At 44.8% G+C, this 22,366-nt stretch overlaps 1 protein-coding gene across 22 annotated transcripts in view; it reads right to left on the reverse strand.

Moving 5' to 3' along the window:
- Positions 1–22,366, reverse strand: part of Dlgap1 (DLG associated protein 1) — a 784,196-nt gene that overhangs the window by 278,163 nt on the left and 483,667 nt on the right. For 9 of the 22 annotated variants that reach the window (XM_060368165.1, XM_060368163.1, XM_060368160.1 and 6 more), the window contains one exon: positions 9,450–10,493. In XM_060368165.1, coding sequence (XP_060224148.1) covers positions 9,450–10,424 — 975 coding nt within the window. In that variant the 5' untranslated portion in view covers positions 10,425–10,493. Of the gene's footprint in view, positions 1–4,837; positions 5,174–5,282; positions 5,435–9,449; positions 10,494–22,366 lie in introns of those variants that run through there. The other 13 variants (XM_021653409.2, XM_021653413.2, XM_060368175.1 and 10 more) reach the window with 8 other exon arrangements.

Raw genomic sequence — 22,366 nt, forward strand, 5'->3', positions numbered from 1 at the left:
CACTGTTTTTCTTCTTCCAGACCATAACCCACCCCTAGTAAAGCTGCCAGGATACAGAAAGGATCAACCTGTAACAGGAGAAACATATCCATTTTCTGGGGGGAGGTGGTCAAAGAAAAGTTAAAAATATTATCATGGGGCAATTGAGATGGCTCAGCAGATAAAGGCATCTGCTGTGCAAGCAGAAAAATCCGAGTTCTACCCCTGGGACCACAGAGGAAGGAAAGCGCAAGCACCTGGAAGTTGTACTCTGATCTCCATCTGCAAGTGTGGCAGGTGTGAATTTGTACACACACACACACACACACACACACACACACACACACACACCACAGTAAATAAAATGAAAACACAACACGCACTGTGTGACTACAGAGTTACAAATTGCAGATAACTGTTAGCTGCCAAGTATCATTGTCTCCCATGAGCCTTTTAAAGAAGGGGCATGTTTCACAGGTGACTCTCCTACCACCCTCCCTCTTCATCACCGACCCATTGCCTCTGAAAACTGTGGCGCAGGTGTGTGAGAGGGAATCTGAAAGGAGCCTTCAGGCTTTAGCAGAATGTGAGAGGCAGCCGGGAACAGAGCGCACAGGCCCACGGGCAGAGTCCGCCTGCTGTGGAGGTCTCTTCTGAGTGACAGATCTTGTCAAGGATTTCCCTGTCGTTTGAAAAGAGAGTTCAGTAAAATTTGATAATTTCAGAAGTTTCTTTTAAAAGATGGTCACTACTACGAAGGAAGCTACAGCATCCAGACTGTAGGAAGGAGATTGTGAACGGGGAGGATTACAATGATGAGCTCCTGTTGTTCGGATAATGACAATTTAGAGGAAAATAAAAATAAGACCTTCAGCCTCCAGACAGTTAAATCAGGGGATGGGACAGTCCTGAAGGGTGATATTAAACTGTGGGTTGTGAAAGGCTGCAGGGGGCAGAAGACCTTTTTGCTTTGTTTTGTTTATTTCATGGTTGTTGAATAGGTCTTTGAATTAAAAGGACCAGCACTGGCTTAGTCATGACACCAGGGAGCCAGGGCATGCCTAGACTGATGATCTGAAATAAGACTGAAAACATAAGGTAAGGGCTTTTTAAAAAAAAATGGATTGATAAAAAAGGGTGTGTATGTGTACTTCCTGGATATTCTTCCATGGCTTTTGTGAAGTGGTCCTTTTTTTCTTTTTATTTTTTTATATTAATCACAGGTTATTTACTTTGTATCCCAGCTGTAGCCCCCTTCCTCATTCTCTCCCAGTCCCACCCTCCCTCCCTCATCTCCTCCTTGCCTCTGTCCAAGTTCACTGATAGGGGAGGTCCTCCTCCCCTTCCATCTGACCCTAGCTTATCAGGTATCTTCAGGACTGGCTGCCATGTCCTCCGTGGCCTAGCAAGGCTGCTCCTCCCTTGGGGCGGGGGGGTGGGATGTCAAAGAGTCAGCCATTGAGTTCATGTCAGAAATAGTCCTTGTTCCCCTTACTAGGAAACCCACTTGGATACTGAGCTACCTTGGGCTATATCCAAGCAGGGGTTCTAGGTTATTTTCATTCATGGTCCTTGGTTGGAGAAAGAGTCTCATAAAAGACCTCTGTGCCCAGATATATTTGGTTCTTGTGGAGCTCCTGTCCTCTCCAGGTCATACTAACTCCCCCAAAATCATATGATTCTCTACACTCTGCTGAAGGTTTGGTTATGAGTCTCAGCATCTGCTTTGATATGCTGCTAGGTAGAGTCTTTCAGAGGCCCTCTGCGGTAGGCTCCTGTCCTGTTACTTGTTTTCTCCTACTTCCAATATCCATCCCATTTGTCTTTCTAAGTGAGGATTGATCGTCTTAGCCTGGGTCTTCTTTCTTGTTTATCTTCTTTAGGTGTACAGATTTTAGTTTGTTTATCCTATCTTATAGCTCTAGTACCCGCTTATAAGTGAGTATACGAAGTGGTCCATTTTAAAAAAGAGATCTAATTTCATCCATCAGAGATCAAAGGCACCAAAAGCTCAAATGTGATATGCAGAAGTGTGGGCGCCCAGGTGCCGGAGAGGAGGTGAGGAGGTGAGGAGGTGAGGAGGCTCCACACACCTCTATACACAGTGACTGTGTATAGAGTCTGTGCTGACTGTGCTTCACAGATAGTTTCTCCATTTCATAAGCACGAGTTCAGCTTTCCTAGTTCATCGAGAACAGTGCTCTAATATACAAGAAACAAACACCTGTGCATCTCGAAAACTCGCAATAGTTAGAGTATGGCATACAAAGTATGGTGTAAGTATTAAACTTTGGCAAGTGAAGAAAAGCAGTTTTAAAAGCAAACTCTGCATTTTCTTACATGTGTAGGATGAGATCATCATTGAGAAACGTCTTCTCTGTTCATGCAAGTGATCTCCAAAAGAATTAAAATAGCAGAAAAAGGAAGTGGTCCAAAAAACATATATATATATATATATATATATATATATATATATATATATATATATATGATGCCTTTCTGTATTCTCACCTTTACTTCTTTTGATTGTGCCAACAGTAATCAAATAACTCCTTTGCCATCATCTTATAGTTACAAACAGGGGGCTCAGCTGTTGGAGAATCAGCTAACGTGGAAGTCATTCCGACTGGGAGCTGTTCACTGGAAGAAATCAAAGCACTTTCCCAGTGTGATTCTAGGCTAAGAACATAGATTATCACTTTCATATGCAGAAGAACAAAATGCCTTCAGCATTATTATGCTGTGACAGTTCCTGGTCTTCTGGTGGGGCCAGCAAGAGGGTCTGCAGAAACTGGTATGTGAGTCCTGTAAGCAAAGCTCTAAGCCTATGTGCTTTCTTCCCCCTGGACCAAAGCCTGGGTTTAACTTTTTAGATGAATGACACACATTGCAGCAAAGTCCCTTAATTTAATGCAAATTATTAATAGTAACTCAGTTATACCTGAAAAGGCAGATTTTTCCCCCCTCCACCAAACTTCCCCGGCTCATGATAGAAAATCTGTTAGGCGGTATCATGATTTGGAAAATATGGCATTTGAGATTTCTGTGTCTTAGGCCCTTATAAGATGGCATCACCACGTGAGTCAACCCTGCTGGTGCTCTGTGGTCATGGACCCTAGCAACCACATTCTTCCAGAATGAGAGAAATGACATTGAGCTTAATTAATTGAAAGGCTGATTTCACTGAACTGCAACTCACAATGATCCACTAAGAGACACCGGGCTCCAAAATGGAGAAGAATATACCAAACTCCAAACCAAAGCCAGTGCAGCACTGCTCCACAGATCCTTTTCTTACTATCACAACACACGAGTGTGCTCATGCACACACACACACACCTGGAACAAGAAACCGATGTATTCTGTTATTCACACATCATCCTGTTAAGTCCCATTATGCCGTGTCTCACATGCCTGGGGTTTAAAGATGGATCTTTTTCTCTTTAAGACACAATGAACAGTGAGTCGTCATCTGCAACTGTGTTGTCATCTTTAACTAGGTGATTCTCAAGGGAGAGCAGAAAAAGAAATCAAGTCCATGGCCCCTGAGTGACCCAAGGCTGCATTCTCTCTTTTCCACTTTCCGAACCAATGTCGCCTGTCTAATTAGTAGGTTAAAATTCAATGAGATAAGCACAGGCACACAGAAACCTCTGGCTGTGGCCTGCCAGGTGTGTTTTATGCTGCTAACAGTGATATCAGAGCAAGGAGCTGTTGACCAAGAATAAGGAAGTTTCCTTTAAGAGGGCTTTCCTATTCTGTGGAGGTGTCCCTCTTCCACTGCTGAATCTTTCTGGACTCTTAGAGTGTTTTGCTAATTGTTTTTCTCTCCCTGTTAACAGAATGGAAGCCACAGTGAGAGCTGCCGGCACCCAGAGCAGAGGGCAGAGGGTGGCAGTATCCCCAGGGCTTTGTCGGTGGTCATGGCCTCCACATTCCAAGTTAGCACCTGACTGGAGCAACCTGGTTCTTGTCTCTCAGTGGAGAGGCATCTCTTCAAAGATCAGAAAAAAAAAGAACAAAAATAACAAAACAAACAAACAAACAAACAAAACAGGGAGAGGATTGTCTATGCCACACATAAAATGTACTCAAGTTCCCTAGCAATACAAATTAAGAAGAAAGAAAACTATCAATGTGGTTGATAACATTCTTAGACAAGGCAGCCAGGCAACACTGCACTTGGAGAAGTCAAACAGAACTGGCAGTTTTATAAAAATTCATATAAAGTAGTTAAAAGTGAATTAGTATAATTTAAATTGCTTTCAGACAAGAGAAAAAGAAAAAAAGAAAAAGAAAAAAAAGAAAAAGAAAACCGCAGCCACAGAAAGAAAACTCCCACTGGGCAGAGATGGAAACAGTTTTGAGACAGATCTGAAAAATAAGGGTACCTAGACTTTAAAATAAAACCTTAAGCTCGCGGTTGCTGGAAATGCTTCTTTAGAGATCTTTGTGGGATATCATGCAAAAAACAGATGAAAAAAACAAAAGCCACTCCACCATCCAGAAATTTAAATTCTGAAAAGAAACAGTAAGTGCTGAGGATTCTCGGTCGGAAAAGGACCGATGGCATCCGAATCACCATGCATTTAACACCCTCTAGCCCTCAGCAAGCACCTCAGGACCACGGGGAGCAGGGTTCCCCGGAGCCTCCGGTACCTGACATCTCCACCTGTTTCTTATCATCTGTGCATACATTAGTTTGCTAGCTCTGTCCGACACACTCGGCATTGTTTATAGAGACGAAGGAAAATAACAAAACAATCAAACTATCTCCACACTCGCCCTTTGCAAAATCCCCTTCCAAACGAACTGCTCACATTCATGAAATACAAGGTAATAAAAGAGTTATTTATACCCAAACCTGGTCAGTCCTTCCATTTCTTGAAACTTGCACACAAACCGAAGAAACCCACTCAGCTTTAAAAAGGTCGATCATTTTGCTGTCTACAGCTTCATCTCTGAGAGCTCTGGCTTGCTCGGTCTGTGTGTGAGCTCTCTCTCTCTCCCTCTGTGCGTCTCTCTACTTCCACAGAGAGGAGAGGCTTCCTTCTCTGTTTCTGCCTCTGGATGAAGGATGAATGCTAAATACACAGTTCGAAGGGATTTTTCCCTTCTTCTTAGATGAACAGTTGGAAATCTAAAATCTTTTTCTCCCGAATGACTTAATATGCCACTCACTCAACACAGAGCATTTATATAAAGAGGCATAAACACAACTAAGAATTCTACTTAAAAAAAAAAAGAAAAGAAAACAACCCTCCCTCTGAGCCTATTCTGTTTACTTAACTATTAGCACTTACCCTGAGATGTGCCATAAATGCTCTATTCCAAATGTACAGAAGCCAACCACATCTCAGCTGGGAATTAAACAGTTTTAATGTCTTCAAATCCATGCTCCTGCTCCAAGCCCTGATACAGGCAGTCACTGGCAGCCGTACAACAGTTCCCAACAGCAGACATCTGATTCTTGACATTTAAAAATAACAATATTGGGAAAAAGGGGAGGTTTTTTTGTTTTTAATTAACTAAAACAGCTTGTGAGTGAGCACATAACACCCATTGAGTATATTGATTGGAATTTACAGTGATAACGTGAAAGCCCTTGTCAGGTACAGGTTAAAAGCATACAGACCCCTCAAGTCTTAACACAGTCCTGGCAAGAACCTGCTGCATTAAGGTCACTCTGAAACTCTCTAAAGGCAGAAGATGCTCTTTAGTGTTTACGTTCTATTGTTTAGTGAATGCTTATTTATCATTATTAATTAGTGGATCTTAGTTTAGTTTTGAATCAAGTTAGGGATTTTGCTTTTTTTTCCACTGGCAGCCTGATTTCACATTTGCATTCTTTTACGGTCATGGACATACTATAGGTCGAAAGGGCACATGAGCTTGATTCCGACAGAGACAAATAATAAAATAAATCCGTGGATTACCATCTACATCTGAAACACGTGACAGAACTGGGCAGACCTGGGGCCATCTGTTGGCTGCCCTCCCTACTATGTGCATTCCTCGTGCCTCTTGTCAGTTTTGTCTATAAAGCTAAAGCAAAGGAGGATTCCTGAGAAGAGAAGGGGTAATGGCGGAAGGGAAATAGAGCATGACTATGATCGGAGCTTGATAGGCAAATGAATGAAAATATCAACGATCGATGAATATGAATATCATAACAGAAACCCATTTTTGTACAAGAAAAAGTTGTGAGACTATTTAAAGCAAATACAATATTTTTCACAGTGGTTTTGAATATTAAGTGAGGCCCAGATGGTTCCTGACAGATAAAGAACATGTGGCGGAGGTTTTTGTCTGTAAGTGGGGAGTGTAGGCATTGAGCCTGGTGAACGAGAAGAATTCAGACTTCTGAGGGAAAAGACTGTTTTGGCTCACCAAACAGCCGTGTGCCCTTGGCCAAGTCATTAGACATAGTTTCCATAAGTCTATTTTTCTATTGACTCTATTTCGAAGTGCTTTAAAAATTTTAAAGAACAAATGAAAGTAACATTTGAGAAGCATCTGCTTTGGGCGTGTGCTGATGAAGCGAGAGTCACAGGCCTCCCAACTCTTGGAAACTGCTCCAATTAGTACGCTGAGATACTCAATTTAAAAACGTGCAGCGAGATGGCAGCTTCTAAAACCAAGTGCCTCGTTTCTCAGAGGATGAAGGGGGCTCCAAAATTTAAAGGCTGGCTCCAGCAACACCCCCATTGGAGGTACATAGGGAGTGAAGACCTAGCGTTCCCCGCGGAATGGAGCACCGTGTGCTAACCACTCGCTGTAACGGTGACGGCCAACACACTCTGAATCCAGCCTTAAATCGGGCAGCCTCGAGAGTAGTATTATTAGAAAGCAAGCAAAACGACTCTTTGTTTCCCCAAATTTGCCTCTAGGAATGAGTTTATCCGTGAAATCGTCCCACAAGAGTGATGGGAGCCAGTCAATCCTATTTTCTGAGACGAGTATCCGCAGGATGTCAGATCCTTTCTGTCTCCTTCCAGAAGCAAGAGAATTGTTGGGACTCAGGTCTCAGAGGTGCCTCCTACTGGACCCCTCTTCACCGATACTCAGTTCTGCCCTCCCTTTCTGTGCAGGAACACACCGACCTCAGCACAGGCACAGGGTGAGGCTGTGGTCCTCCATGCTGACTGTTTAAGAACATAATCGTATCCCCTCCCCAGACGCAGGATTGTCATTACGTTTTCATCTTGAAGGCCATGTACAGAACGGGAGCTCAGTCAATGCCAACGTTTAACTAAGTATTTTGCAATGCAGATTTCAGTGTACATTTGAAAGGATAAATAAATATGGTCCAGGATTAATCCTTGTCCAAGTTATGAAAGAGAATATTAACTTTTTAACAGTTTCAAGGATGAAAAAGTGACATTTTTATAGGTAGCAAGACAGGAATGGGACAGAGGGGAGCATGTCTGAGGTGTCTCATGATTAGTGTTTCTAACTGGATGATATATACATTAGTTAGTACTTGCTTCAGATTAGTTTTGCTTATAGCTTTCTTAAATATTTTATTTACTAAAAAAAAAACAACAACAACAAACAAACTAGCCTGAGGAAGGGAAGTAATTTGAAGGTAGACGTTTCTAGTCATTACAACTAACTGCCACACTTTGATCTTAAAGATCTCATTCTGATGTTACTGAAGAATGTTCAAAATTGTTCTTTTGAAAACCCTACTTTCTCCTCCCTCACCTTTCTACCTAGCTTTGGCATGAAGTGGGAATAGCCCAAATTTCAGTCCTTCTACCTCCAGGTCACAGGTCAAGTTCCCTCAATATTTTAGAGCAGTAGTTTCTTCTTTTGCCAACAGTTCTATCAACCCAGCTTTCAGAAGAGCTGTGAAGATGGACCATGCTCATCACCATGTCTGATACACAGTGACCTCGCAGTTAATGTCCAGTTTCTTCTTCCTTTCTCTACCTTTGCTCACTTTACCACTTTTTGAGATTTTGGACTTAAAAGGCATAAAGAAGGAAAGGAAAATAAATTTCAGGAAGGAAGAACATGAACTATTGTACAAGCTATTGTATAACTAAGAATGGCTGGTGTTGGAGGCATAGACAGTGTCCTTCTCCAGGCTCATTCTCCTCATTTCTCATATCTCGCCAGGACTCACTGTAGTACAGGCTTTCACAGTCACCAGAGACAGCCTTTTCATAGAAAGCATGCCAGTTTCTAAAACATCTCTATCTCCTTACTCATCCTTTCTTCACGACAGTTTTTTAAATCAAAGCACTTTCAGTGCTAGATACAATTTATGTTCTTAAAGATCTTCTAAATCCTCAACCTGCAGCACACAGAATGATCGTTTAGTGAAGAGACTTGGGTTCGTGTCCTATCTCTGCCACGTGTTAACAGTGCAGCCCAGGAAGCCTTTATCTGAGATCACTTTTTTCCATACCCAGTGGGTCAGATGACAGCTAATAGTTATTGCTTGCAGCCCTGTCTGACCCCTTGGTGCCTGTGCTTGGTGCCTGTGGGGTCAGAAGAGGGTGTCCCGACTCCTGGAAGTGGAATCACAGACGGCTGCTGGACACCGTATGGACGGTGGGAACAGCACCTGGGTCCTCTGCAAGATCAGCCAGTGCTCTTAACCTCCGAGAAGTTTCTCCAGCTTCTCTTGATCATATAGTAAACTAGGAAATCCTACCTTCAGTGGGAGATACGGACAGTATTTGTGACACAGTAGCTTCTGCTAAACTTTGGACATGAGCCCTGTCCCTGCTCAGGACTGGCCGCCTAGAATATTCTCAGCGGTCAGGATAGGTACTCCCAAGAAAGCTATATTTGTCAGAAAGAGTTTAAAAAAGGAAAAATAAGCACCTTCTCACTGGAGGATTTTTTTTCCCCTTGCATTTCTTCTGAAGGAGAGAATGGAGATGAGTGTGCTGTGCTTTTAGGGTCTAGTAAAAACTTTCACGGAGAGATAGGGCCAGCCAGAAGGAAAGGGAGACACAAATGCACTGAAAGGGGGTGGGGGTGGGGAGGAAGCCACGAGGCAGCCCTGTGTCTTAGGAAAAAGCAACGCGGAGGGAGGAAGAGAGGAAAGGCGGCTCTGCCTGTCTGCGCCAGTATTTTTATCCAGGTGAATCTCGTTCAAGTGAACTGGAGGCAGAAGGAGAAAGAGGAGCAGGCGTGGAAAGAGAAGAGCAGCCTGCCTTGGTGGCTGTGTGTGGGACTTACCCGCTGACACTAATTGTATTTTACCGCACAGGCGTTTCCCCTTCGCCCTCCTCCTCTCCCTGGGCTTCTGCAGCTGTGTTTAGCAGGTCCCTAAACTGCCTCTGTGTCCACCTCTGCAGGGCACCGTCCTGTTAATGGAGCTAGCTAAAGCTGGTAGGAGCTGCCTCCTTGAATTTCCCGTTTATATGAACAGTTCAGAACAGAGCCAAGACCAGAACCCCGACCAGGTGGTGAACTACCTCACAGCATCTATCACTGAACACAGATAGTACCTGTAGGTACTGGCAGGACCGCTCTTGCTGGCAGGCCTCAGACTTCACCATGGCCTGATCCATGTTCATCGAGGCCTTCTGGTAAACCTCTCGGGCTCGGCTCACGGTGAGAGTGGAGGACCAGGCGCTCTTCTTCAGAAGCGGGGCGTCCAGGTTGACTGGAAGATTGGCGCAGGTGGAGCACTTGACGTCGTTGCTACTCCGGGAGGCCTTCACGGCTTGCTCGCTGATGGTATTGTAGGCTTCCATGAAGTACTGCGAAGCGGAGCGGTCGGGGCACCTGCCCATGGTCATCACGCCCGAGGGCGTGTGGTACAGGCACATGTCGCCGTCCAGGTTGTCGTCCGAGCTCCACCAGCTGGGAGAGGTCGGGGAGGCGTTAGAGGCGTTGGATCTGGCCTTGGACTCTGAACGCCTCTCCTTGCTCTTGCTGCGCTTGCCGTACCTCACGGGTTGCGACTCATCGGGGCTGGCCTTGCCCCCATTGACGCTGCCTTTGGATGGCCCCTCCAGGGAGTGAGACTTGGTGAAGAGCTTCTGGACCGAGTGGACCAGGTGCCGGATGCGGCCGGGGCTGTCGCTGCGATGCTCCACGGCGGTGCGCTTGTACTGGAGCGTGTGGTAGCCATCCCGGCTGAGCGGCAGCTGCCTCTCAAACTGATCCAGCAGGTTGGAGGGGAGGCGGTTCGCCTTGGTGGCCAGGGTGCGTGGCACCAGGGCACTCTCGTCCTTCAGCTCCTGCTGCGAGGTGTAGTGCCGGCGTGGGAAGGTGCTGCTGGCCAGCGGGTCGCTGAAGGGGCCCACGCACTCGGCCTGGAAGGAGTTCCGCTGGGTGTAGTAGGGATGGTCTGCAGGGTGGTGGTCCACTGGGCTCAGCAGGTACGGCTTGTGGTCCGAGTGGTGTGACAGGGAGTCACAGGCCGACTCGCAGGTGATTCCATGGTGGTGGCTGCGGCTACCTGATAACCCTTTCATTGCTGACTGGAAGCAAGCGCAGGGGTCATGGGAACCCCGTTAGGTTCCAGACCCGTCTTGGGCAAAGACCTGAGGGATGAAGAATAAGACAAGGTGTTAGCTCTCGTATAGTACTCTATTCTGTGACTGCACACCCCTCTTGGGTTTCTGGGGGACTTCAGGCTGTTCCTAAAAACAGCTTTCTCGCGTTATTGGAAAGGTCGCTCTCACCTTTATAAAGGTATAAGGCTCACTCGGACAAGGAAACAAGGAAACACAATCTTACTGACGACGGTTGTTTTAAGACAGATTCTTGCTACACAGCCCAGGCTAGAGCACTCATTCTTGCCTCCGCCTCTGAATGATGGGATCCCTCTGCAGTACCACCTCGCGGGCTGACATCAGCCAGTACCACCACACTGAGGCGAAAGCACTGAGCACCACCCACTGCGGTGAAATCTTTTCCAAGTTCTCGGACACAGTAACTGTTTTCCTTTATGAGCCCAGCAGCTGAGCGTAGCTTCCCTTTGCTTTTCTTCTTTACATGATTCTTAATAAGATAGTTTATTATTTCTCCTACGTGTGGATGTGGGGATCTATCTATCTATCTATCTATCTATCTATCTATCTATCTATCTATCTATCTATCTATCTATCTGTCGGCACGTGTTGATGCCAGTTGAAACCACACATATGGGAGCTTCTGGAGCTGGAGTGAAGCTGGTTGTGAGCTGCCCAAATTCAACACCGGAAATTGAACTGAGCAGTATTCAGCCTCTGACCCCAATTTACACACTAATCACGGATTTAGTGTATCTAAAGGGCTATGTTTCTTTGGAAAGCATTTCCTGGTACCGATGGCAGAGAGTCAGTTATGGTACTGTGATTTTATGGCATCCACGCTCTAGAACCCACGGGATTATTTGCTTCTGTCTCTCCTGGTTAAAGTTCCTTGCAGCCTGGCTTAATGCTTTGTCACTTTTACATCTTCCTATCCATCAACAAGCTGTTACTATAGGCACAAAGAAAGCATTCTGTAAGCGGAGATTAAAAAACAAAAACAAATACAAAAAACAAGATGAACCAAAGAAAGCCGTGGCACATCTTTAGGACATGACTTGGTGTCTTCTGTCTGTCACAACTTCCTCTTTGGAATTCTGTAGGAATACCTATAATACACAAGCAAGTCTGCATATTAATGAGCTGCAGATAGCAAGGCAAACAGTCAGAGCTGTGGCAAAACCTGCCCGTGTATTTCTGTTCTCCGAGAGCCAAGTGTCCTGTAAACAGGGTAGGTAAGGAACGGCACTGGCTGAGTCTCAAGCCATCTTTTCTTCTGGTTGCTATGGCTTGGATCCTAAATAGCCCCAAAGGTCAGTGTGCTGAGGGCCGGGCTGCCAGCCTGCGGTGTAACTGGGAGGTCATGGAGACTTTGGTAGAGGAAGCCTAGTGGGAGGAAGTCTAGGTTCCTTCCTGCTCTTGCCTTTTAATCCCTTCCTCCAACATGTATTTCTGTCACAGTGTGGAGCTCCATGGCGTGCTGCCTCACCACAGGTCAAAACCCACAGGACTAAGTGATCTTGCATGTCATCTCTCTGAGGCCAGGAGATGAAACAAATCTTTTTTTTTTTTTTTTTTTAAGTTGATCTTCTTGGTTATTTTGCCATGGCACAGGAAGGCTAACATACCGGCTTAAGGTTTTTGCTAACTGGTCACAAGTAAAACAGAATGAGCAGGGGAAAGGCTCTCGCCCCTAAGGAGGTCGACAGAAGAAGATTCTGGGCTTTGCGCTCAGCTTAGCCTGCAGGAGAGGCTGTCCCTGCAGTCCATGGAGTGGGAGTTCACACTGAGTTCATATCTGAGCTCAGGTTGTCCCCAAGCTCTGAAAACAGGCTGTGGCTCCAGCAGGAAACCTTATTTTCTTTTGACTTTAACACAGTGTACTCTTCAGGAGCTGACTAAGGTCATCCTGACAGACTGTTTAAACTTTTTTTTTTCTTTTTGAAAGCTTCCTACAGTAAAAATTGTCATTTTAAGCATTGTTCTGGAAAGACAACTCAAAAATGTCATTTCAGATTTTCAAAAAGTGAAAGATAAATGGCTAGTGAACATATAGGGTAGAATTAAACGCACACACCTTGGCCCCATGAAGAAAGACATGGACTTTAGAGAGTTCAAAGCTTGCCTTTTCCAGGAGACACATGACACCTGTGAGCTCCAGGACAACACTGTCCCTGTCTATGCCTGCAGAGTCCTCACTTCCTCATCTTCTTTCTGTTGGTGCTTAGGGCTGAGCCTAGTGCCACGAACATGTCAGCAGGTGATCTCACCCATTTCATGGCTCATTGGTTCAACACTACTGATGGTAGGTTTTAACCACCAGTCTTTTGAAATTGGTTAGTCCGCTAAATTATGAAGGCAGAGACTCACTTTTGTCTATTCAGTATCAAGTGCAGTATAAACACATAGTCACTGATAATGTATGCATGCAGAATTTCCCCAGGTGGTCCATGATGTCGTTCAGTGAAAATGTAACAGGGTGGCTGAACAGAGAATGCTGGGACAGCCATTTCCCAGTCATCTAGGTTTCAGTAAGGCAGAAGGTGGCAGGTGAGCATCTCTGAGATTTCTGCTTCTGCCGTGCCATGGCTCCTGAGTTCTACTTGTTTAGAGCCTAGCAACTTTGTCTGGCCCAATGACCAAAGGATGTCTATACAAATATAGTATAGAAGAGGAGAGAGAGAGACAAAGAGATAGGGAGAGACAAGGAGAGTAAGACACAGAGAGAGAGACACAGAGAAAGAGAGAGAGAAAGAAAGACAGAGAGATAAAGATACCAAAAGGAATTCAAAACTCATGATAGACATGGATTAGGAAAAGCCTATAAATATAATATTTTCTACTGAAGAGGTGCTAATAAAAAAAAAACCTGGGACAATCTTTTTTTTTTTAAGATATATTTTTTTTTATTATTTGTACAATATTCTGCCAGCATATGTGCCTGCAAACCAGAAGAGGGCACCAGACCTCACTATGGATGGTTATGAGCGACCATGTCGTTGCTGGGAATTGAACTCAGACCCTTTGGAAGAACAGCCAGTGCTCTTAACCTCTGAGCCATCTCTCCAGCCCTGGGACAATCTTTTTATGAACCTATGATAATAGTAGTAGATGATGGCAAGAAGGGATTTAGAGGGTTATATAGCACTTTGGCCAGGGTATGGTCAAGAAAACTCGAGAAAGCTTTTCTCTATTAGCCATGTATCCTGGAAGAAAGTTTTGTCAAATACGGTCTTAACAGTAAAGATGGAGTGAAGGAAACAGCTAGGTGGTGGAGTGGCTGCCTAGCATGAGAGGCGCCTTCTGTTCAGTTCTAGCACGGCATTGAATGAATAATGTAAACCATCAAACTGAAGAGGGGGATAGTCCTAGAGGATTTTACACACAGGAAAGCATTTTGGGGCCACACCGAATTGGTTCTGAACATACAAAGTCTCACAAGATGAGACTTCAAACTTGCCTTCTGCAGCAGCTGTGTCTTGGGTAGATATTTTGTGCTGAACGAAATTGCCAAGAGCTGAAGACACAAATTTCCTCTAAAATGTACAGTATTATTTCAGTCGGGTGTTCATGAATCATCTCCATGCAGGAACAATGTTTTATGGACTAGGATAGTACCTGAGGACAGGCAGAGGAAAGAGTCTTTTTCCAACCGTCAATGAGGAATTACGGCTAAGTCATGTAACTAATGATAATTTATGTAAGCTATGCATACCCAGTATGGTATTTAGTAAACTTTACATGAGCTATTTTCATCACAGGGACAAGCACTTAAACATCCTGAGAGGCTAGAACATTTCATCTGCTGAATACAGTAACTCTTGTGAAGGGACATTGAACTTTTACTCATTTCCCTCATGTTACTAGGTTCTCAACCTGTGGGCCACAACCCCCACGGGGGTTTCATATCAGATATTCTGTATATCAGATATTTACATTATGATTTATTATTGTAGGAAAATTAAAGTTATGAAGTAGCGATGAAATAATTTTATGGTTGGGGGTCACCACACCGTGAAGAACTATATTAAAGGGTCGCAGCATTAGGAAGGTTGAAAACCACAGCTCTATGTCATGGTAAATAAGGTCATAATAATGGCACTACACTATTGTAAATGTTTTAAAATGCTTAATTTGTTTTTTTTTTTTTTTTTTTTTTGGTTAAGATCAAGAAAATTATCAGCTTGGCTCTTTCTGTAGAAGATCTTATAATGTCTTGCCATTTCAAAGGGAAACTAGATCAGTTTGTGGTTAAAAATTACAGCAGTTCTGTATTCCTTTTTTTAATTGGGTTATTTGGTTTGTTGGTGTCTAAACAGAAAATTCTCTATAAAGGAAGCTCTGATGTCTGAGAAGTCATTAGTCCTTAGCCATCAGGGAGAGCAAATCAAAATGATCCCGAGATTCCATCTTACACCCACCAGTATGGCTAAGATACAAAAACTCTAGTGACAGTACATGCTGGGAGGATGCGGAGAAAGGGAGACACTCCTTCATGGCTGGTGGGAGTGTGAACTTGTGAAACCACTTTGGAAATCAACTTGGCAGTTTCTTAGAAAACTGGAAATAGTTCTACCTCAAGACTCACCTCTACCACTCCTGGGCGTATAGTCAAAAGATGCTCCATCATACCACAAGGACACTTGACCAACTGTTTATAGCAGCTTTATTTATAACAGCCAGAAACTGGAAACAACCTAGGTTGTCCCTCAACCAAAGAATGGATGAAGAAAACATGGTACATTTACACAATGCTATACTACTCAGCTATTAAAAACAAGAACATCATGAAATTTGCAGACAAACGGATGGAGCTAAAAAAATATCCTGAGTGAGGTAACCCAGACCCAGAAGGACACACATAGCATCTACTCACTTATAAGTGGATATTAGCCATATAGTACAGGATAGCCATGCTATAATCCATAGACCCAAAGAAAGCTAAGTGACTAGGAAAGTTCAAGGGAAGATTCTTAAATCCCGCTCAGAAGGGGAAACAGAATAAACATCTGGGTGGATGATGGAGGGGCATGGGTGGGAGAGGGGATAGGGAAAAAAAAAACAGGAGGGATCAAGTGTGGGAGACAGAACTGAGAGAGATTGGTGGAGCGGGGGCTCTCCGGGACAAGCTAGAAACAAGGGCCAAGGGATAAGCTAGGACAAGGGAAACTTCCAGGCAGAAGGTTACTGTGTAATTCAAATTCTGATTTCTGTACCCCTTGTATCTGGTTCCAATCCTTCTGAGAATCTCCTGTCTCAGTGTCATGTAAACACTGCTCCCCAGTTGTCCCCTGGTATGCCAATGAAGCGGCTTACAGTCAGTTGCTGAGCAGGGGAGAGAATAGGGCTGGACCTCCTGCTAGCCAGGGGAGGAGAAGTTAGAGGAAGAAGAGGGAACAAAGATTGCAACCAGATATACAGGATACAGAAATCAGCATTAGAATTACACAATAACTTTATGCCTACAGAAACTCCCAGGAATCTATGAGGGTGACCGAGCTAAGACTCCCAGCAATAGGGGACAGGGAACCTGAAAAGGCCACATACTATAATTAAGGAAGGCTTCCAGTGGAGGAATAGGGACACCAACCCACCCACAAAACCTTCAACTGGCAATTCGTCCTGTCTACAAGTTGTACAGAGATAAAGATGGAGCAGAATTTGAGGAAATGGCCCAACTTGAGACCCAAGCCACGAGAGAGAGAGAGGGAGAGAGAGAGAGACTACCCCTGACACTATTAATGGTATTCTTCTATACTTGCTGACAGAAACCTAGCATAACTGTCCTCTTGAGAGGCTTCACCCAGCAGCTGATGAGGCAGAGGGGGAGGAAAGTTTGAAGGTAGCCAGAGGGGTCAAGGACACCACAAGAAAACTTACAGAATCAACTAACCTGTGCCCACAGGGGCTCACAGGGACTGAACCCCCGACCAAAGAGCATGCATGGACTGGACCTACACCTCCTACACTGATGAGCAGATGTGCAGCTTGGTCCTCATGCAGGATTCTTAACAATGGTGCAGGGCCTGTCTCTGACTGTCGCCTGCCTTTGGATCTCTTTCCTCTAACTTGGCTGCCATGTCTAGCTTCAATAAGAGAAGATGCTCCTATTCCTATCGCATCTTGTTATGCCAACATGGGTTGATATACAGGCAAGGCCTTCCATTTTCTGAGGAGTAAAGGAGGGCGGGATATGGGGAGGAGAGATGAGAGGGAGAGCCTGGAAAGACAGGAGGGAGGGGAAGCTGCAATTGAATAAAGAAATTACAGCAGCACACTTGGCAACTCCTTGTTGCACAAGGCAGATGATGTCACCATTCTAATGTCACTGACCATGGAGAGATAGTGGTGGGTAGCATCTGCCCTGGAGAGCCTGAGTTCTCTTTCGTCATTCTTCATACCTTCCATTTTCTAGCACACCTCTCTCTCCTTGATTCCTTTTTATTGCCCTCCTAATTGATGTTTCTAAGTGGCATCCGTGTCCACCACTGTCTCCCACCTGTGGTATGGCCTACAACACACAAGTATTATGTATTCACTGAGCATTGCTCATGTGCAAAATCTAGGGCTTTCTGCTGCAAATGTAACCAAATGCACAGAGAGAAAGCTATGATCTGGCCATGAGAAGCTGTAACTCACGATTCTCCTTATTTAATGCATTCTTGGGGAAGGGAGCTGTGAGTGGTTGAATTAGGTTTCAGTTGGCTGTAACAATTTCCGAAAATAGAAAGGGAAATTGCCTCCTTTGCCTTTCTCTCTGAGCAAAGGCTGTGGAGTGTGGTCAACGCGTCTTCGGGAAGGTTTCTATGGATACCTGTGACTATCTATAATTCTTTCTTGCTCACTATGACTTCAAAATTATTCTTTGTTGTTCTCTAGGTCCAGGTTTGCCGTCAGGTCGTATGCTCCCAATGCTGGGAGTGGAGAATTTGTTGCTGCACGGCTGACTGTGTGATGAGCTTACGGTGACAGGCGCACTCTTTTTCCTGAGTCGCTGCACCTGGAACAGACGTACCGCTGCATGGATGATGACTGAAGCAAGAATGATTAGGCGCTGCAGAGGGAAATCTCTAGGTAATTCATGAGACCCAAGGAAAGACACAAACCAACTACAGATTTGAATATGCTGACAGGGGAGAATATCCCTGCAAAGCAGGTGATTTCTTCTTTTGTTTCAGTTTCCGTGTATGTCTTTATTGAGAGCTGCTCGTTCAGATTTTCCTTTTCCATGCAGGGAAGTGTCAACCACAGGCCTATGGCCATCTCAGTGAGGACTGGCAGGCGAGAAATCACCAGCTGTGTCACAGACAATGTGGGGGCTCCTGCCTAAGAGAAAAGAGAGCGTCCTGCTCTGCTTTGGGAAGGCAGTGGGAAGAGGAAATCCTTATCAATTCTTATGGGGTCAGACTACCTTTTTGGCTTTCCTCAACCTGCCTGTGACTTTCTCCTGCCAGGGCATTGCATTCAAGTAAGAAGAAATAAAAGATTATTCCATCAAAAAAAGAACAACCTAGTCCTTGAATAATGACCACACTTCCTGGTGCCCCTTGACATGTATAGGTGACTAATTCCCACTAACTGAATCTAATTGGAACTGGCGTGTGCAATTTCTGCAAAAGATTTCAGAAGTAAAGGGCATTGCTCTCTTTCGCCCTTCGACTGGAACGCAGATCTGAGGGCTGGTCAAGCAGTGATCTTGCACCATGATGGGAATCGCCCACACCGATGAGCATGTACCAAATAAAGGCCCTGTCACTGTGGAGCGCCCTCTCAGCCTAGCATCTTATTTCCACGAGAGGAAACAGACTTCTGTTTGGCTCACGCCACTGCGCCACTTCCTTGGGAACCAGGTTCTGAATGAGATCAGAGTAGCCGAGGCCCAGTCACCGAGGCCATGGCTGTCATGTCATGATGCAGACCCATAGCTTGCAGTGGGCGGTACCCCACTTGGAAGATTTGAATAGGGCAGTGGTATACTCAGGTGTGTCTACAAGATTGCTGTGCTCGTCCTTAAAGAACGAGGGGGAGAAAGGAACACCCCATAGGAGCATGGCGATGTCCTGGCTAGCAGGGGAGTTTCGCCCTTCCTGATCTCTCAGCCAAACGGGGATGCTCCTACCAGAGTCTGAACACATCCTGTACCTTTCTCTAGAAACAACAAAATACTCTGTGTTGTGGATCCAGCTTTCTCTAGCTAGTTTTCATCTACTCACAATAAAACCCAGTTCTACGAGCAGCCTCCAGGCCTGTGAACTCAAGAAGCTTCCTTTCCTTACCAGCACCCAGCCTAACGTATTTCCTTGTAGCAGCAAAGGTGGCATTGCGTTCTTAAAGGCATACAGGTATGAGTGGAGCGCCCTCGAGTACACAGTGTATGAAATCCTCCAATTATGTTATTCAAAGCACAATGACAAGCCATTTCACACATACAGAATGTTCTTTGCCTTCCACTAACATTAATTGCTGTCCGATCACCTGCGGTTTGGTTCCGTTTGTGAATACCTCTTTGAACCAGGGACAGTTCTCTCTCCAAAAGATCTGGCATTGTAAAACGAACAAAACAAACAGCTGAAGCCTTCCCCAATTTAGTCACAGGAGGCAGCGCATCGCTGTCGCCTCACGAAGCTTGAGGCACGCAGTTTCGCAGCGGCTTCTGAGAATCACTGGCGGGGATGAGTCCTTGAGAAGGCTGGCGGGCCCCTGGTGATGTTGCTGTGGGCTGGCTGCTGTTTGGGCAAAAGATCACTGAGCCTAGTGGAAGATTTTTTATGGTGGCAAATTGTAACATGCCACATTTATTTGGGACGGACAGAGGTAGAAGGTGGCTGACTTTACTCTGAGGGAACCGGGGTGTACCCTCCTTGTGGGGCTGTTTTCACTGGCTTCTTGGGGCAAGGTCAATTGTCTCATCTGAGCCTATTATAGAGGGATACCCTGGGCGTGGGCCAAGAGAATGCGATCACCTTGATCAGCAATGGTCAACGGATGCTCTTTCCACAGGGTCTAAGCAGGGAAGAGAGAGGGGAACACTTTATCTTTCGGTGTAAGATGATCTTGAGAATATTGGCAGGGGAGACGAAAAACCACCAGAATCCACTAAAGACGTTGGGAAAAACTTGCAGCTGCTGCTTAATCAAGAATAAACAAAGAATGATGGCAGATTAGAGCTATTTAATGGGAGGAAAAGCCAGCTGTGATGGAAGATGGGAAAACTGGAAAGAAGGACAGCTAACGCAACGCGAACGTGCAACTTGGAAAAAGCAGTGGAAAACAGCCTCTGACAAACATGGCGTTCTTTCCGTCTGTACTCATAACTAGTGAAACGGTCTGGCGAGCATGTGCTGGCGCGATCTAGACAAGCTCCCTCACAGTTAGACACACCCACACCCACCACCCACGCACATCACACACCACACCACACACACATACACTGCAAACACACACAGAGACAAATAGAAAGACAGAGAGACGCATACAAATACCTTCCACACACATACATGCACCACAACACGCACACACAAAGACACACAGAGACAAATACAGACAAAGACAGAGACACACATACAAATGTACACCACACACACACACACACACACACACACACACACACACACACACACAGTATGTGTGGGGGATTGTAGAGAGGAATAAGTCCAGAATCTGTATCTTTTGAGAATACACAAAAGAACAAATGTGGACCACATCTTTTTGGTTTAGGCAGTCAGTTCCCTGTCCAGTGTGGCAGAGATCTTGCAGCAGTTTGTGACAGAAACATGGTAGCCCAGAAAAGCTTATATACATATATAAAGGGAAGCCCTCTTTAACGTTGGGGTAACCACAGGTTGGCCAGAACCACTGTCAGTGGTCTGTGTCAGTCTTCAGTGTCAGCCCCATTGGAATTGGCTAAGGTATCTTCACGTGGCCTCCCACAAACGTATTCACTGAGTGTGAGAAATGATGCACACTCCTTTAGATTTGACATCCACTCTTGGAGAATGCCCTCAAGTGCTTCCCTCCATGACAAGGAGATGACCACAGGCTTTGAGGAGGTGAGAGGAGCAGCCACTCTGAGGGTCCGACAGACTCACTTTCCTCTGGTGAGTTCAGCTTCCCTGACTTCTCCAGTGGTTAATCAGACTTTTCACTCCCCAGCTCCTTCCTTCTGTTCCCATCACTGGGTAATTTTTAAAGTGCTCGGCTTCTAAGCATTGTTTGCAACAACCAAACTTCTTTTTCACTTTTTTCATCTTGGCAACAATTCTTTTTTCTCTTGAGAATTCCTATGCCCAATCTTAAAGTTTAAACAAACAAATTCATCTCCACTAAACATTCTAGAAACATGTTTGTGCGTAGAGAAGGATTTCATTTCTGGATTAAAGTCCTAGGATTAAAGTTTTGATAGCCAGCAAGGCATTAGTTTGTATGTCCATATGTTGTTCAGTGTTCTGGCATGTCAACACATATAAATCATTTATTTATTAAGAAACTATTATTCTAGATCCCACCATTTGCCTGCAAATTTCATGATTTCCTTGTTTTTAACTGTTGAGTAGTATTCCATTGTGTAAATGTATCACAATTTCTGCATCCATGCCTTTGTTGAGGGACATCATAAAAGATCATCCTGAGTGAGGTATCCCAGCTGCAGAAAGACACACATGTATATACTCACTTATAAGTGGATACTAGAGCTATAATATAGGATAAACATACTAAAATCTGTGCACATAAAGAAGCTAAGCAAGAAGGAGAACCCTGGGTAAGATGATCAATACTCACTCAGAAAGACAAAGGGGATGGACATTGGAAGAAGGAGAAAACAGGAAACAGGACAGGAGCCTACCACAGAGGGCCTCTACGTAGCAGTGTATCAAAGCAGATGCTGAGACTCTTTGGGCAAACTTTGGGCAGAGTGCAGGGAATCATATGAAAGAAGGAGGAGATAGTAAGACCTGGAGAGTACTGGAGCTCCACAAGGAGAGCAACAGAACCAAAAACCTGGATCCAGGGATCTTTTCTGAGACTGATACTCCAACCAAGGACCATTCATGGATATAACCTAGAATCCCACTGAGTGTGAGAAATTATGTACACTCAGATATAGCACATGGCAGCTCAGTGTCCAAGTGGGTTCCCTAGTAAGGGGAACAGAGACTGTCTCTGACATGGCTGGCTCTTTGATTACCTCCCCCTTAGTGGGGAGCAGCCTTACTAGTCCACAGAGGAAGACAATGCAGCCAGTCCCGATGAGACCTGATAAGCTAGGGTCAGATGGAAGGGGAGGAGGACCTCCCCTATCAGTGGATTTGAAAAAGGGCATGGGAGGAGTTGAGGGAGGGAGGGTCGGATTGGGAGGGAATGAGAGAGGGGGCTACAGCTGGGATACAAAGTGAATAAACTGTAATTAATATAAAAATAAAAATTTAATAAAAAAGAAACTATTATTTGCAGAATGTACTCTGAGCACTGTAAAAGAAACTGAGTATTCTTGACTTTACATTCTCAACTTTTCCTCCTCCATTTTTTTCTCATATTCCTTTACTCCCATTTTCCCTGTCTCTGCCAGTTCTCAAGTTAACTTCTATTTTCTCAAGTCTTTCCTCTTCTCTAGTCTTATCAGCTCATGAGGCACAGCAGGTCAAACATTCTGCCGTCTTCTCTACTCTATGATATACTTTATTGATTCTGTACACTATAAATCAAAGAAAGATGTCACCACATTTTTGTCCTTTTACACAGAGGCTGCCGAGCGTCCCTGGGGGTAGGACTAATGCAAAAACTGAACTCTATTCTCAAAGCCTATTAGAAATACCATCCCGAATACATCTCCTTGTCATGGAGGGGGGCACTAGAGGGCACTCTCCAAGAGGGGTGTCAAATCTAAAGGAGTGTTCATAATTTAT

Source organism: Meriones unguiculatus, chromosome 15 (assembly GCF_030254825.1).
Source record: "Meriones unguiculatus strain TT.TT164.6M chromosome 15, Bangor_MerUng_6.1, whole genome shotgun sequence".
Taxonomy (NCBI): Eukaryota; Metazoa; Chordata; class Mammalia; order Rodentia; family Muridae; genus Meriones; species Meriones unguiculatus.